This window comes from Colius striatus, chromosome 2 (assembly GCF_028858725.1).
Source record: "Colius striatus isolate bColStr4 chromosome 2, bColStr4.1.hap1, whole genome shotgun sequence".
Taxonomy (NCBI): Eukaryota; Metazoa; Chordata; class Aves; order Coliiformes; family Coliidae; genus Colius; species Colius striatus.
Genome location: NC_084760.1, coordinates 22,983,381 through 23,000,891, shown reverse-complemented (window position 1 = coordinate 23,000,891; position 17,511 = coordinate 22,983,381). Strand labels below are relative to the sequence as shown.

At 40.4% G+C, this 17,511-nt stretch overlaps 1 protein-coding gene across 1 annotated transcript in view; it reads left to right on the top strand.

Annotated features, from left to right (window-relative positions):
- The first annotated feature begins 686 nt into the window (after positions 1-686).
- AGPAT5 (1-acylglycerol-3-phosphate O-acyltransferase 5) overlaps positions 687-17,511 on the top strand; it is a 59,516-nt gene continuing 42,691 nt past the window's right edge. Inside the window, exon 1 of the mRNA XM_061989946.1 lies at positions 687-1,178. Coding sequence (XP_061845930.1) covers positions 960-1,178 — 219 coding nt within the window. The 5' untranslated portion in view covers positions 687-959. The remainder of the gene's footprint in view (positions 1,179-17,511) is intronic.

Below are 17,511 nucleotides of genomic sequence, written 5' to 3'. Positions count from 1 at the left end.
AAACTTTTTTAGAAACAGGGAATAAATACTTCAGTGTAAACTAGAGACTAATAAAAAACTATCTTTGTGAAGGTGGTTTTCTCCAAAATGGCACTTTCCTCGAAACCAACTTGTGCACTTTGCTGCTGCTGCCTCCAGCTCATTGGGAGTCAGAGAGAAGAGGATGCCGACAGGTAGCTGCCTGCTGGTGCGAGAACGTCGGGGGAGACAAGACGCCAACGGGTAAGCGTGCGATGTGTACGAAACCCTGGCCATCGCCGGGGCTGCAGCCGGCAAAAGCGCCAACTTCAGTTCTCTATGAGTGCTCTGCTTTGGACTCACGGCAGAAAGGAGTAGCGGTGGGGGGTGAATTTTCATGTAACCTCTGCGAGGCTAAAATCAACGCTAGTTACACCTAACCAATTATAATCGCGACTGCCTAATGGTGCCCAGTAGCCTTCCACTGCACCGTGAGGGAGCGGCCCGGAACGCTCGGCCCCGCAGGGCTGCTGCTGGCAGCACCAGTGGGGCGGGAGGGAGAGGGTGACCCGGCCCTGGGCCTGAGGAGGCCTGGCGAGCTGCGGGCTCGTTGCCGCGGCTGCGGTGGCGGTGGCGGCCGGTGGGGCGGGCTCGTCCCCGCAGCTCGCGGCCGAGGCGGGGCCACAGCAGCACGCGCGCGCGCCCGTCCCGGAAGTCCTGCAGCAGCCAGCGGGGGGCTGTGCCGGCAGGAAGGCGGCTCCTCCTCCGGCCGGGCAATATGGTGGCGGAGCCGGCGCGGTGGGAGCCCTGAGCCGGTGCCCGTTCCCCCGCCTCCCTCCTTCTCTCCCTCCCTCGGTGCCGCCGGCGGCTGCCGCTGCTTCTCCGCCCGCCTGGCGGGTCTGTCCGGCGCGGCGGGCGATGCGGGCGGTGGGGCTGCCGGGCTGTGTGTGAGCGCGCTGCCCATGTGGGTGTCCCGGTGAGGCCGGAGGAGCAGCGGGAAGATGCTGCTGTCGTTGGTGCTGCACACCTACTCCATGCGCTACGTCCTGCCCGCCGCCGTCATGATGGGCACGGCGCCCACCTACGTGCTGGCCTGGGGCGCCTGGCGGCTGCTCTCCGCCGTGCTGCCCGCCCGTTTCTACCGCGAGGTGGACGACCGCCTCTACACCATCTACCAGAGCATGGTGCTCTTCTTCTTCGAGAACTACACGGGCGTGCAGGTGAGGCGGGCGGGGGGGGGCAGCGGACGGGAGCTCCGGCCTGGTGTGCCCCCCGGAGCAGGCAGCCCTTGGGCAGCAGCCGTGGGTGACAGTGAGCCGCGGCTCTCGGTTCACTTCCCGGCCGGCGCCTGCCCCCTCTGCCTCCATTCAGGCCGCTCTGGCGGGCGGGACGCCGCTCGCCTCGCCTTGCGGAGCCCGCCTGCCGCCATGTGAGTCGGCGGCGAGGCAGCGGTCGCGGCCGGCAGCAGGTGCGGGCTGTGGCCTTGCCCCGGTACCGATGGGGCTCCGGAGCCACAGGGCACAGCCTCTTTTCGCAGCCGCTTTTGCTCCTGTGGTGATGCATTTCACGGAGTATTGCGTCTTGTGTTCGTTTTGCAGGTCGGGAAAACGGAAGGGATGTGACACCGGTCATGCTCTGTCAGCACTTGAATGGCAGCCTGCTTTGCACAGTTGCAACCTGTGGCCTGTGTTGTGCGTCTGTAGTATTAAATGGGCAGCAGATAAGAAAACTATAATCAACTATAATTGTTCTTAATACACATACAAGGTTTTAATAAATAGATTACTTCTAAATTACTATAACTTCTCAGATTTCATGCAATCTACCCCCCTCAGTCTTTGGCCCTTAAATTTTGGATCAGCCATTGATGGTAATTATTCACTGTGTCAGAAGCTGACGTCCAAGGTGTCAAGTTAGTAGGCTGGAATTGGATGCCACTCTTGTGTGACCAGAGGGGTATTTATTTTCAAATAGGAATAATACACTTACCTCTCGAAGCGTTAAATGCTTGAAAGTTTACATGTTTGTCTGTAACTTGAAAAATAAAGGAAGAGATTTTTAATTCTACTTGTAAAAAATAATTATGTAGACGATAGATGCTTGCTGTGCCTAAACCCAACTTTCAAAGTTGTCTGAATATACAGAAGTGTATTTGAAGTTTGTATCAGCCGTAGGTACTTGGGAGTAAAGAATAGCAAGGTACTTACATGTTGATTGGCAGGTGACAGAGCTGGTACAAATAAGCTTTTCATATTTGCAGCTGAAGCATTTGTCTTACAAAGCATTTATGTCAAAATCAGGCTAAGTCTCCCCTAATCTCCACTCTTGACTCCAGGCCTCGCTTCATACTGACTCTCATGGAAACTCCCAAGAATTGCACACTTTGACATCAGGATAAATTGAATGGATACAAAAAGGAAGTGATGTCTTCTTCTAGTGAAAATTAGTTAAGTTTTTGATGCATCATGTAACTTCACCTTTGCGTCTTGTCCAAATTATGTTAGCTCATGTTGTGATTTGCATAGCTATTTAAAAAAAAAAAAAAAACAACAAAACAAGATAAAAAACAGAAGTGGGAGTGATAGTTCACAGATTACTTAGTTTTGTCTATCTTCTTTTTTATGTAGTATCTTTACTGCACATATCTTGATGTGTAGTAACACACCTCGGTCATTAGCTGCTGAAAGTAGCAATATAAATCAAGACATAAATTGTAATAGAAAAATTACTCAAATTTCTTACAAGTAGTGTGCACAGAGTAGTAACCACTTTGAAACTTTGATAAGAGGTTTTGTCAAAAACATGCCTGTGACATAAAGATACAGAAAGGGAAATGCTAACCAAAAGAAACAAAAAGACACCTATCATCTTTTGATTTCTCTTCTTTTATTGCATTGATAAAATTTCATCCATGCACCAAGAAAAGATACGATAGGTGACGGTACAGGTGATCACTTAGTACAGTATTAAAATAGAGGATGCTTTGTGACAGCATGCTACAGGATGATGTTAAAGAGGAGATGATATATGCAAAACTGAAATAAAGAATAATGAACAGAAATGAATAAGAGCCTGCAAAACCAGTGTGGTGTAAGTTGCAGGATAAGTAAAATAGTAACTGAGACTGAAAGTGAAATAAAAACTTGGAAAATACGATACATGTAGAAAGAGGTAAAAAAATCCTTAAAAGTCATATATTGTTTAACTGGGTGATATCACAGGTTTGTTTAAGGATGAGAAACAGTGTACTTTCAGACGTCCTCCAAACTCTGAGCACGTTTAACTTGAAACTCACAGTGGGAAGTTAAGCATGTGCCTGAGTGTTTGAGATTGGAATGGTAACCTGAGAGCTGCTGTGAAATGACTGGTTGAAGGCATGTCGTTAGATGCACAAGTGTAGCATTCTTGAACTTAAATCATTTTATCTTCCAAAATGATTCAAGAATAGTAACTTGTGTGGCTCCATAAAGGCAGATGTAAGGCTTTACCAGCATTAAAGCATCATAATAGCCATAGGAGGGAGGAACTTGGTATCTCTTTCAGGTCTATTAATTTGTTCAATTGATTGAAGTGTGTTGGGATATTTTTTGGTAACGACATGAGTGGGAGGCCAACAACCTCAACATCCATCTGAATACTGGAACTTATATAGTTTCACTTAAGTCATTAGAATTATGCAGATACTTAAGTAACTTATGGAATCAAAGCCTTAAGCAACTTCTTGTTAGCACTGCTGCTGTTTTAATGTTGTGCATTGTTTAGCATTCTTTACTTTATTACACTTGGAGTATTTATGATTTTTCGATAGAGAAACACTAAGGCAGTTGCGGATGTTTGAGGTGTCTGATCTTAAAATAATAATTCTTCTGAAATTCCAAATAATGAGTGGGCCTTAAAAGAGTAAAGTTGGTTTGGATCATAAACATAGATTATTTTTTGACTGAAGCAAATACTAGTGTACCTGCGTCAAGAAGTGATGTTTCTATGTATCATCTGCCATTAGTCCATCAACTGTCTGTCTTCCCCTCATCACCATATGCACTTTTTTTTCTTTTTTTGTTCTCCTTGACTTGGATAGTTTTAGTTATGTTTATTAAAACAAAAACTCTAGTTCGTGCAAGGAAGGCATTATTTTGTAGCAAAGTCTTTTCATTGTGAAACGTAACTAGACTGAGGAGGTTGGGGCATCCCTTTTTCTGTGGTATCTAGAAACAGGACAAGGGCTAATGGGATGAAGCTGGAACACAAAAAGCTCCATTTAAACATGAGAAAAAACTATTTTACTATGAGGGTGAGGGAGCCCTGGCACAGGCTGCCCACGGAGAGTGTGGAGTCTCCTTCCTTGGAGGTCTTCAAGACCTGCCTGGACATGTGTGACCTGATCTAGGTGAACCTGCTAGGGGAGTTGGACTAGATGATCTGTAAAGGTCCCCTCCAACTCCTACCGTTCTGTGATTCCAAGCAAGGTTATAACCTGATCTGCATGACAGAAAACCTCTTAATACTAATAATTTAATACTTTTAATACTAATAATTTTTCATTCAGTGTTTGACTTGAGATCTAAAATAACTACAAAGCTATAATTACTGTGAACCTTTATTGAGTATTTATGTTTCAGAGAGCAGGTCATGAAGTAACTGTAAAAGTGTCTTACTTTCTCGTACTGTAAATACTTTTTAAATTTTGTATGAGACCTGTTTGGTGTTTCTCCACCCAAACAATTTGTTTTAGAAAGCCTAAGAAAACTTGAGCTAAAACAAAATCATTTTAAGTTTTACAATAATATCAGAATTGTGTTAATGAGTTTCCAAAAATAGCCCTTTTGTTGTTTATCATGTCAAATAATCCATATGTTGCATTGTGATAGTGCTTTTCATATATCTTCAGGATTATAAACTTGTAGTAATGAAAATCCGCAAACATTGGAAGTGGCATAGAGTGAATGGCCCTGCGTCAGCCCTAGGTTACTTTTGATGCATATGCAGTTGTGTTGCTGTGGAAGCACTAATGTGCTCTTTTCTAGAAAGAATATATATATGAGATGCTTGAACTGTATGTAAAGTGTGTGGAAAGTCTTGGAGAGCAAAGAATGTTAATTTCAACAGCAGTAAGCCAAGCAGTCACTGACACAACCAGGTGCAATTCAAGCACTTTGAAGGACTTGCATTTGCTTGTGTTAGTAGTTGACTTGGCCCCAAGTTTCTAAGTCATTTAAGTATCCTATGAACTGTGGTTGTGTTGCTGCTTTTGTATTTGCTGTGTTAGGGTAGTCTAGTCTCTTACATTTCATACAGACAATGAACAGTTGCTTCTTACCATGGAGTATGAAAACCAGAATGACTGCAAATATGCCTGTGATTAGGATATTTGAAGGGCTGAAAGGACTGGTAGTTGAATATGATGAATGCTGTCACCACTCCTTGACTCTTAGCATCTTAGCCCAGTTGCTGTCAGAGTGATGAAACTGATGCCTATTGTGTTTGTGCACATGTTTCAGATCAGATGAGGACTAAATGTTCCTCAGCTTTTTTTGGTTGTAATTGTGTTTGATATTTTGTATTGAATGACAGTGAAGAAATAATAAAGGAATCATCACTCGAACTGTTTCCTAAAGGATCATTTTCCATCTGAAAGGTTCTGACAATTGAATAAAATCCGTGACTGAATTAATGTGGATGGATTTTGTTCAGTGCTTGTGTCAGCTCTCTTCCCTACCCCCATTTACTGCTGAATAGGAGGTTTTGGAAGTGGTGTTTTCATTAAAGTCATTATGAAATTCTGATTTTCATTGTCCTTGCAAGACTCTGGAAAGACTGAGAATCAGATGCTACCTCAGTGTTGTTTGGTAGAGTAGTAGTGTTTCTAACAATTATTTTAGAAAATACAAGAGATCCCTGTTAAACAATACAATGTACTTTCTGCTGTGTCTCAACAAGAGAAATACTTAAGATTAGAGCAAATAACTCTAAAAAAAACTTTGCAGAGACACTATACTGCTGAACTCTGACGATGCTTTCCAGTGAAGTGGAGCCTGGGCTGTGTTTCATGTCTTGACTTCCTAGGAAAAGTGTGAGGAGAGCTTAATTGAGTCTTATAGGTATTGTCCAGTTTGCAGTGGAAGTGAAGGTCTGTGTCCATCTCTGTTCCCCAGACAGCAGCTTTCCCAGACAAGGTTAAATTTACTTACTCTCTGCTTACTTATTCCTTTTGAACCTGTTTAGCCATCCAGCAAGTAATTTGGCAGGGACCAAGGTGGAGGTGGGAAGCAAAAACAAGGCAGCACAAGTCTAATCACCAAGTTGCAGCGTACTCATGTCAGGGAGCTGCTTCTGATTGCTATTGGTGGGGTGGATTGTCATCTCTTAGGAATCTGATTTTTCTCTCCTCACAATGGAGGAGGCATCGTAACCAGGCTTCATCAAGGCAAGCTGAAGATTTGCTCATCTTCTAACTGCTTTCTAACAGTTGTGAGTGATAGGGTCCCCTTTCCCAGGCAAGTGACATGAGTGTGAGGTGAAAAGGAGATGTCTCTCTTCACCCCTCTCCAGTTGTGTTAGAAGAGAAAGTGCTGGCAATTGCACTTTGGAATGTGCCTGGTTTTATTAACATGTGCTTGACTTCCTTGAGCTCTCCTACCAGTCTGGCAGCTCAAGAGTGGGGTGATTACTGATACGATATGGGAGCTGAGTGGGAATGCACAGAGCTGCAGGGAAAGACAACTTCCAGGCTTAGGCAGTAGCTGAGCAGGATCTTGCACTTCATTTTTCCTATCTCATTCCATGTACCTTGCAGCCTTGTTAGCACCTGCACACATTGCTGCTTTGTGAAACTAGGGTAGCAGTTTCAAGGCATGTTGAGAGGTTAAGACCATCATAGCTTGTCATTTGTTTGTAGTGTTAGAAATAATGGAATAAAAGTTGTTAAAGAGCGGTAGAAGTTTGAGGATTGGTGCAGTGCAAAGATTGGAAAGAAACTGGAGAACATAGTGAAATGAATCACCTTTCTGTGCTAAAGTTTTGAAGGATGCCCAGTGACATTTTTTCTGCTGTGGTACTGGCTCCATGAAGGCAGTCTACCTTGGCTTATCTCATTAGATACTTCAGTGCACAACTTTCTCCAGGTATGTATGTCTTTTATAGTATACAGCAAAGTCCTGTGTGGTGGTGTAGCAGAAATGAAGTGATACCTGCTAAGCCTGAGGGATACAGCTTTCCAGTTGAAATGCATGCCTAATTTTAGATTCTTAATTCAACTGTGGTGTGAGGCAGCAAAAAATAGATACATTAGGTATGTGAGCTTTATGCTCTTCCTTTTTTAGCTATTGCAAAAGATATATTTGCATATATCTTAATTTTTGTTCTGTCTGCCTTTGACTGTCTTTATGAAGGTGAAAGTGAAGTCTTTTGTGACTCTAATTCATCAGGATATCAGCTAGAGTTCTGGCGTGCTGCAGATTTGCCTCTGGGGCAATCTGGAAAGAATTGAGTATGGGGAGATTCTGCCTTTAGTGCTGGTCCTCATCATCTTCCACCTCTTGCCTAACATATGAAAAATAAAACTGAGGTGTGTTAGCGTTTTTAGAAACGAAGTGTCAGCTACTTGAATCAAAACTTCTGGTTTGGTTCATAAATTAGAAACTTTGCATGGAGATTTACCTAGCCTATTTTGTAATTGGCCAAGTTCCATTTGAATCTGAAATCTCTATCAGCCTTATCTAATGCTGTCTGCAATTGAAAACTAATGTGTATATTTACATTTTAAAGTTAGCTATGTGTATTTACAGAAGTCTAGAAAGTCATATGTCAGGTAGGAAAAGCTAAGGAGTCAAAGGGCAGGTTTGAATGCACTTCCAAATTCTATTTCCAGATATTTAACCAATAAGTTTTACAATTTCATGGTTTCATTTTAAAATCAAAATACATTTAAACAAAATGTAAATGTCTTATGATTTTGAGTATATTCGGTTCTTAATACAAGTTGTCCTGGTTTTGCATAATTTGTTACATTTGAAAATGTTAATGTTATTTATCACTTTTTTTTAGTTCTACTTCAAAAAAGAAACCCAAACTTCCGTGAGTCCTATACACTTTCTTTTTGCATTTAACTGTATTTTGATAGATACTGGACTACAGAGATTTACAGTGCTCTTCCGTGCCCTATCCTTCTGGTTACATGGTATGTCTAGACACTTTATGTAAGGATGAGTGTTGAGAAGTTTTTCCTCCTGGTGCTTGTACCATCAGACACTGTTCTTGCTCATGTAAAATTCTATTCATAGTTAAACATTTTACTCCAATTATTTAAAATTATTTACCTCAGGCTTACAGGGTATGTGTGGTTTTTTTCTCAGATTTAGTTGTATTAGATAAGTAGGCTCAGATGTCAGGGTTTTTGACGTTACAATTACAAGGAAGCATATCTTCTCAGAGGAGGAATAGTCTTTGTTCTGTCAATTTCAATTTATGCAATGAAGAGATTTGGAATATAAAAAAACAGAAGTTTTCTTCTTTTGTTCATTTAATTTCTGTCACGTATTACTTGTCATCTTCCCTCTTTAGGACTAAGAAATAGCATTTATGATAGTTTGATTTTTTTAAAAAATATATCATTAGCTACCCATGATTTGTTTGAATCAGTATTTGAGCATATAGCTAGATGTGAAGAAAAAGAGTTCATTTGGATAACTTCAAACCCTATTGTAGTAGTTGCAGTAATTCGTTTGGAACTTAGGAGTTAACTTGAAGAGTTATCCCATCCTGTATTCTAACACTACTTGGGAATCTGATGGCATACATGTTGCTTTTTGAGTAAGCAAACATAGTGTGTTGTCCCAAGCAAACTGCAGGTGCACTGGCTCATTCACATGCTGTGGTGGTGTGCAGATATTACTGATTTTAATTAACTGTGACTATTTTTTTCAGGTTGATTCATGTTTACTTTGTTAAGATCTGGAGCCAGATTAGTTGCAGCTAGCTCAGACACCTCCCTGCATGTTTGGTTTTTCTGTGTAGTGATTCTTTTCCTCACCTTGAAATGCCATGATGCTTACATTCTAAATAGTTACTGAAAGTGGTGTGTGGAGAAACATTCAAAAATCTTAACCCACAATCACAAGCAGAGGACATAGAGGTTCCTTAATCATCCCATTTCCCATGTATGTCAACTCACTGATAATTTCTGTACTTGATACAAATGCTTGTGTAAGTATTACAAGTAAAGATGCAAGTGACAACTCCTTGGAGACTTTGACAGTTAGAAGCAGGGTTCCTATTACAAAGAGGTCTAGCTGGAGGAGCAGATTGCTGAGAGGATTCCTGCTTTTGGCTGATTTGAGGTGAACAAAGGATAACATTTCCAGAGCGTGCTTAATGTGCAAGGCAGCATCATCTGCTATTCTGGGAGCAGGGGGGGCATGGAGGGGATGAGACATGAAGATTACACATTTTCCACTACAGGAGAGTAATAAAATAAGCAATGGCTACATTAAATGTGGGTCACTTTTTCCTTTCTTTTATGGAAAGTTTAAAAAACTTCATGAAGAAATCTTCAGAGGTGCCAGAGGCTTGTAAGGGAATTATTTATCTTCTGAGGAAACAAGTGGAATACTCCCTTCCACTCTCGTGCTGGAAGGCATGTTCAGGTTTTGCTTAATACCAAGATGCTCTAAGTTTCTTTTCCAAGTGGTCATTGATTCTAATTGTGGGCCACTCCATGGTCCATGCCATAGAACTGCACCATAGTCAAAAGCAAGTAATTTGCAGAACGATCCAGTAAATTATTTAGACAGTGAAAATAGCATTTATTCAGAGCTTAGATGCCAAAATCTTACTGTGTTCATAAGTCCTGCTTTTTTCTGTCACCAAGACTGAAAAAAGTTATACAGATGCGCCTTTTTTTAAGATTCCTCAAAAACTAAGCAATCCAGACAGGACTGAAGTAGTTGTGGGTACTTCAAGTTCTCAAGTAGAACTCAAAGTAGAACTCTCAAAGTATAGCTGTGATCAGAATTCTGAAGCAAAGCTGTGAATCTATAAAGTACTGACAAATAGTATTTAACATATGCTGGCAGGACTGGGGACTGCAAAAAAAGTTTATGCACCTTTCTTTGTTTAAATAAAAAAACAAAGGGAATAAATTATGGTACCTGTCTAGAACTTAATGAATTAAAGCATAAACTCAATTTACAGCATGCATCACCTGAGTTCCCTCTGCATACACTTTTCCCCACCACTTCTTTGGGAAAGATAATGTAGTTTGTTTTCAGAAGAAGGAATTCCCACTTCATATATGTACCTTCTAGCAGCAGTGAACACGTGTTACAGCAGGATGGGATTTAAGATGTGCATCTGCTTTCAGCGGGCTAGATTCTGGCAACTGAAAGCTGGCAGGCTCAGTATCACAGATTTTGTGAATGCCCTTCTGACAGCCCTGAGCTTCGCTTAGAAGCCATGAGCTCCCGCTTCTGGCTACTGTGCTATGAGTAACAACTGGAGTGGTTTTGTCGAACCTAGTTTGAGACAGTTGTTTAGATAAGTGTAAACTAACTGAAGTTGCCCTGACATGCTTGGTATTGTACACATTATTTTCTCTGAAATTAGCCTTTTGCTCAGATTGGCTATTCCAGTTGTTATGGATATTTCCCAGAACTTCTTCGCTCCCTTCTGTAAGCATTAATCAGCATCCTAAATCACCTTCTGAATGAGAAGTTGTAAAACCATATACAAGCCTTAGGTAATGTTAGACTGGTGTGAATGGTTTGTAATGTTCTGCTCTGAATCACCATTGGAGGCTTTGGGGAGAGAAAGGTACATAATGCTGCTGTAGGATTAACTCCTGTACATCTCAGTCTCCTCTGTAACATCTGTGAAAGTTGCAGGTGTTGAGCACTGAAAACAAAACTAGTCCAGTTAAACAGGTGGTGTTGCTCATCTGTTGACAAGTGCCTTACTCTGTTTACAGGACTCGGAGGGTTTTATGGTTTGGTTTGGTTTTTTTTTACAATAACCCTGTTAAATATTCAGAATTGGCATCATTTAGTCTGCTGCTGTAACTGGATGTTCTGGGTTTATGCTTTTTTGTTAATTTTGTATGAAACTTGCAGCTTTTGCTTGAAAATAAATGTAGTAGTTATTGCTGTTTCTTTTATTTCCTTCAATAAGCTGATGGCAGTGAAACTATCAAGATTTTACTTCAGACATCCTGCCTGCAGTGAAAATTATTTAATTGGTTATAAAACTCTAGAAAATGAGGCAACTAATTTCTTAGAGCCTAAATATTTGCAAGGGGTTTTTATGCAAAAAAACCTTTTTATACTTTTTTACTTGATTACAAAAAGTAATCAAATATGCACAGAATAAGAGACTCTAGAGCTGTATTTTTACTGGCATATATATATTATAGATGTTATTTTAAATATTAATATATTTTTCATTAGCTCACAAGGTAACTGCATTTGCCTTAAGATTTTATTGATTCTTATTCTTTCAGAAGTTTAGCTTTAATTCAGGAGTCAATGATCTTTAATTCAGCTGAGAATTGTAAAGCCTTTACAATCAGCATCAGGACTAAACTTCTTCTATACATGTAGCTAGTGCCACCGAATGAAGCACAGTCACTCATGTTTGTCAATCACTCATGGTCAATTTAATACATGAGACTAAAAGCTAGTATGAAAGCAAAAATGTGCAGACTGCATACTTAACATCAAATGATACAATTCAGTCCTGCGTAATCCATGTAGCTTGCTAAATAGTCTTATAAAAAGGAGATAATATAATTGTATTTTTTTTAAGTTCTCTGCTTTCTGGTTCAATGAAAGGAATGACACATCAAAAAATTAGAAAGCAATTACATATGGGAATCTTCCAAATACTCCCCAGAGCTCAGGCTCTTGGCAATGGTTTTCTTCACTGAACCCCAGTAAAATCTATAGCTGCAGAATATTTGAGTGAACTTTCTGCTTCAGTAAAGTAGACTGCATTGTGTTGTTATGGTTTGATGCTGAGCCTGAGCAGCAGGCTTCAGACTTGTGCAATTAGGTATTGAGCAGATAGTCTGTTTAACTAATGAGGTTATGAAGGGTAGCAATAATGTGACCATTACCTAAAAACTGTATGTGACCTAAAGGTATCTTAAGAAAAATTATACCTAAAGGTAAACTTTTTTAAAGATCTATAGAAAAGCAACTAAGAACTAAAACATCAAAGTCTTTTCTCCTGTTCTGTTCATATTCCTTATGCTGTAGGCAAGTGAAACCCTTATTCTGGGAAGAAAAATATTTGAAGTTCTTATGGTAGGACATATGAAAACTTGATAAATTTGTCATGACCAAGTACAAGTTCACCATTTGCATCCTGTCTTCAGCCTGCTTCTTGTCAAACAGAGTAAACATTCTGTGATCTGAGGTACTTTCTCTGGAAGCTAGAAGGACTGTTTGTTGTAAGGCAGATTTTTAGACTAAGAGAATTTAAACAGCTTCCCATAAGATGCCTGCAGCAGTGCTGCAAAAGTCAGCTTGCACAGCGTTCAGTGTTGACTTCAGAAGCTGTATCTGGTAGTTGCTTTTGGTTGATTGTTGATGCAGGCTCCACCCTTTCACTGCAAAATTATATCTAGACTTTTTACCAAACGGATGGGAAACACATCCTAGGATTCTATTTATTTTAATAAGCACTCATGTTGTCATAGTGCCCAGCTAACAGAAAAGCTCTTGTCCCACAGAGCATGCAGTCCCAGTTATAAAAGTAGTCATGAATAAATAAGAAAGTGGAGAGAAAGTGTGTGTGGTGAAGCATAGCACAGCTGACTATATGAAGTTCATATGGTTGGTTTTAATCAAAGTTTTGATGTCTTGAATGTTTACTCTTCCTCCAGGAAAAGGAAGGAATGTTGTCCTGCTATATTCTGACTGTTCTTATCCTTCTTTCCAGTAGCTGCGGCTTGTGCTTGAAGCTGATGTTTTTCCTGATCAAAATGCTTTACCACATCTGCAAAGTGCCCCAGTGCGTGTCAGTTTTGTTGATGTAACAGCAAAGAAGGGAGAGTCAGTCCACAGTTCACACTTAGTTTATTTGAATGAAGAAGGGGGGAAGATTAACAAGTCCAAGGAACCAGAAGTGAGTGTGCTGGTAGATGTGCAGTAGGACGTCAGATGAAATGGCTCAAGTTTTCACCACCAATAACCAGGTGTGTTGCCTTACTGACATGGAAGCAGAACTGCCAGATCTGCTTGTAGGTCAGCTCCTGAATTGCTCCCATTATCAGCCACATCCAATTAGCATATTAAGGTAATCTCTTTGCTAGGAGTTTGATGTGGTCACCAGTTGACCTACAAGAAAGATTACTTTTACCTCTTGAGTTATTTTTGTCATGGCCCTATTTACTGAGCTGATGCAGCTAAAATGTAAATGATCTATTTTGTGTTCTTTTGTATGTACAGATTTCATAAGCAAGAAATAAAACTCTTAACTCTAAATTGGGAGTGTCCACCTCGTTGCAGTGAAAACCTATGCAAATTGCGAGTTACACAAGTGTAGCTGATGTGCAGGATTGTTTTACATTGCTACGTGACCTACTACATTAGCTCAGCCGTAGTTGAATATAATGCACTGGAAGAGGCAGAGGCTGCTAGGGAAGCTGAAACTGGTGTCACCAGATCACCCAGGAGCCCTCATTTGCGTACCTAGATCAGCCTATCTCTGAATTAGTATAATTCTCCCAGTATAATTGTAACTGCCAGCCGGTGAATCAGAGATACCTCTGGCCACGAAACTCTGGGAGGTTCTTTGTGCCTGCTGAGTGTGTGAACAGCTTGGTGTGTGGCATCCTGGGAAGCTGGGTACCAGCCTTCCCACAGAAGAGAATCTAATACCATCCATTTTCCTTTATTGGAGACCTCACTGAATTGAGTTTGACAGCACTGCTATGTAAACAGATGTGAAAGACTCATATTAAGAGTAACTGCATTACCCATTATTGTGAAGTGGACTGGGAAGCAGCCAAAACATGGCTAGAAGCACACATTTTAATGTTTTGTACCCAAGTAAAGTTTACACTGTTAGACTGTAAACCTGCATGTTAAATATTTTCCCTCAAATCTCAGCTTACTTTGGCTTGCTGTGTTTCTCATCCTTTTAGTTTGTTTTCTTTGCTTGGCTGCATTGTGCCTTTTTTGACAAAGCAGTGCCTATTCAAATGAATAGGTTCTTCACTTGCTTCATTGTGTCAGACAGGACATTTATCTTCTGAATTTTTCAAGCTGAAACATAGGTAGGATGTATGTATACTGTGGCATTTGGAGACCTGTGCAGAAAATAGCTGAAACACTAGGTACGTTGTCTTCTGAAATTGAAAGTGGCTTCCCAAGCATGTCCTGCACTGCTTCCCTTTTGCCCTGCAGAAGGGAAGAGCACCCTTCTGTTCCTCTGTAGGCCTGGGAACTGCACTACTGTTCTTTGAGAAGGACAAGGAGTCTCTTAGGTACTCTGATCTCTTCACGTTGCTTCAAAAGGGGCCTGCACACAACCTGGCACTGTGGACACTTATTTCTGTGTTGCTATCCCTAGTGGAATCATTTGAGTGCTTTCTGTCACTGTAGTCCCCACATCTCTGCTGCACCAGCAGACTGAGAAGGAGACAAGGGACTGCACAGTGTTCGTGGCAGGAAATTTTGCAAAGTTAGCTACATAAAACAGCAGAGAGTAAGAGGTTTTCTGGAGACTGTCAAGAGGAGTACCGTATGATTTCCTTCCGCAGCTATAATATGTATGAAGTGATCTGGTTCACCTAAAAGCATCAGACTGCCAGAAATGACAGGCTTGCCTGAGGGAACTCTTCCTCTCCTTACCCACAATCAGGTGAATTCTTAGGACATTTCAAAGAGAAAAGGGCAATGCTTCTGCAGGATTCAAAGCTCTTAACTGTTAACCCTTTGTTATGTAAAGTCTGTGAAAATTTCCAGAAACACAGCGATAAAGCAAAAGTCCTTCATCCTCAGGAGGAGAGTTCTGTGGCTGCCACAGAGTAGGTGACTCCTGTGAAATCTGAAGAAGCCTGTAGAGAGTGCTCGTTGGAAATTGCCATTCTGCCTGGTTGTAATAGCAGTTGTATTGTGTATAGCTCTGCACTCCTAGCCATGAATGTCTAATAGCTGTTTGATGGCCTTTCATGAACCGTATAAGCCTTTTCTCAAGATTATTGAAATGGACAGTGCTGAAGCGAAGGATACAGCAGTTAAAACTGTTACTGCCTCTTAGACTGAGACATCTGAGCAAACAAAATAGGGTTTCCAGATTTTCTCGCTCTTTCCTTTCCTTTGAAATAAACTATCTGTGTTTTTGTTTGATGAGAGGGAATTATAAATAGGAAAAAAGAGATTTTAATTTTTAATTATGGACAACAGTATGGCTATGTGGTTTATCATGAGTGAAAAATTTTGATCCATTACATATAAACACATATTATTGTTACAGTAAGACATAATGTTGCAAATAGAAGTTGCTTACAGTAACAGTGAGTGGGCGTTCCTCTGGGATTAAAAAGTGAACTGGATCCAATCTTACTGAAATAAAAAATAATACAGATTAGCTGTTATATTTGGCAGACAGGATCATACATGTTTTTCTAAGGAATGATCCTTTATTTTTTACTCATGCAGTAGTCTCAATGGATGCTTTGAATTGTGCATCTGATTACACTGAGATTTTGACTTTACATTAAAATGGACATTTTTACAAGTGGAAGTTATGAACTATATATATCAAACCTTGTTTCCTGCCTGGAGCAGCTCTTACAGTGTCATGGGCAGGTATTGTTCTTATTATGTTTTAAAGAATGACAGGTAGCATTCAGGACCTTCTGATTTAGTGATCTGTTGTGCTGGGCCTGTTCCCTTCCTCTAAAACACCCTTTGCCAGAAATTGCGTAGCAGAGTCTTAACTCGGAATTAAAGAAAACAGTATGGACCTAGTGCAAAACAGTGCTGGAAAAGTGTACACTTGAGAAATGAAGCTTTAACTCTATAAGTGAGAGTAGGAAAACAATTTTTTATTTCAGTGCACTTTTTGCACTTAAACTGTAAGGTCAGACCCTCTCACTGCTACCTTGCACTAAATAGCATGTGATACCTGGAGTGTAAGGTTATAAAAAAGTTCTCCTGGAACTTTAATGAAAAAAATACTTCTCCAGCAAAATTGTATTTTCTTGGCTGCTGTTCAGAATATACTTGTCAAGTAACTTGTTACAAATAATGTTCAGTTAAAATTTATTGTGCATGCCTTTTCTTGTTTGAAAAAAACCATTATTCAAATAGGTAATGTTCTTTACCATATGCTGGAGGATCTTGTGTTCACTTAATATCTCAGTTTAATACTATCCGATTTTGTACCTTGCAAACAAAATTTAGTCAACAGTGCAGTTGCATTTTCAAAGACGGAACACTGTGAATGTAAAACATACAGCTTCTAGTGGTGGGGAGGGAGGGAGGTGTCTGTGTTTTACCTTTCTGGTACCACGTGTGAATTGAGAGGTGGGCAGATTTTACAGAGGTGCTCCTAAAGACCATCTGTAAGGATCAATATGAGACTCTGCATACAAAATTATATTCATCAAAATCTGCATATTAGTTCCACCTTCCTGATAAAATTCGTACAAGATCCAGACTAGGGAAGCAGTAATAATAGGTGAATAAACCTTCCAAGTAGCACTTTGATTTTTGGTGAATGGAGCCACTTTGAAGAAGAGTGTGTATTTAATACAGCTAACTTCTAGAAACAAGTGCAGTCACTGGTATTGGCAGAGCAAGGGGGAAGCACTGGAACAGGCTGCCCAGGGAGGGTGTGGGGTCTCCTTCCTTGGAGGTCTTCAAGACACACCTGGACATTCCTGTGTGACCTGATCTAGGTGAATCTACTTCTGCAGGGGAGTTGGACTACATGATCTTTAAAGGTCCCTTCCAACCCTACCATTCTATGATTCTGTGAATGCTACTGAGAATGTACTAGTTGGAAAAACTAAGCTTCATCAGATAATTAAAGTATTTGTCATAGATAAATACATAGCTGCCTAGATTCTTCAATTCAGAATTGAAATGGCTTAATTTATAATATTTTTATTTTTAATAAAAATAATTTCATTCATCTGTTTTAAAAGGTGACTTGGATTACTGCTTCAGCATCTTGCTTAGTAGTCATGCTAGCAAAAGGTTGTTTCACTGATTATTCACAATTACATTTCAGGGTAGGAAGCTACAAGATTAAATATGTCTTTAATGGAGAAAAAGCAACAAAGCCAGCAGTCTGGAAGATGGAGATTAATTTAGAGACTCTCCTCAAGGTCATGCTTTTGTGTGTGTTCTTGGTGGTTAAAATCATGGCAGATGGTTGAGATTCTGTATTTGATCTAATCTAGGAAAACTTAACATTTTAGATTGAATAATAACGAGTGTCTGGCTGAAGCTTGTCTTATTCATTAGATGTATGAGTGAAATGGTGGTTTTGTACGTGTCGATGATTCCTCTTTAATTTTATTAATGTAGGGATCATGTGGATATAGGT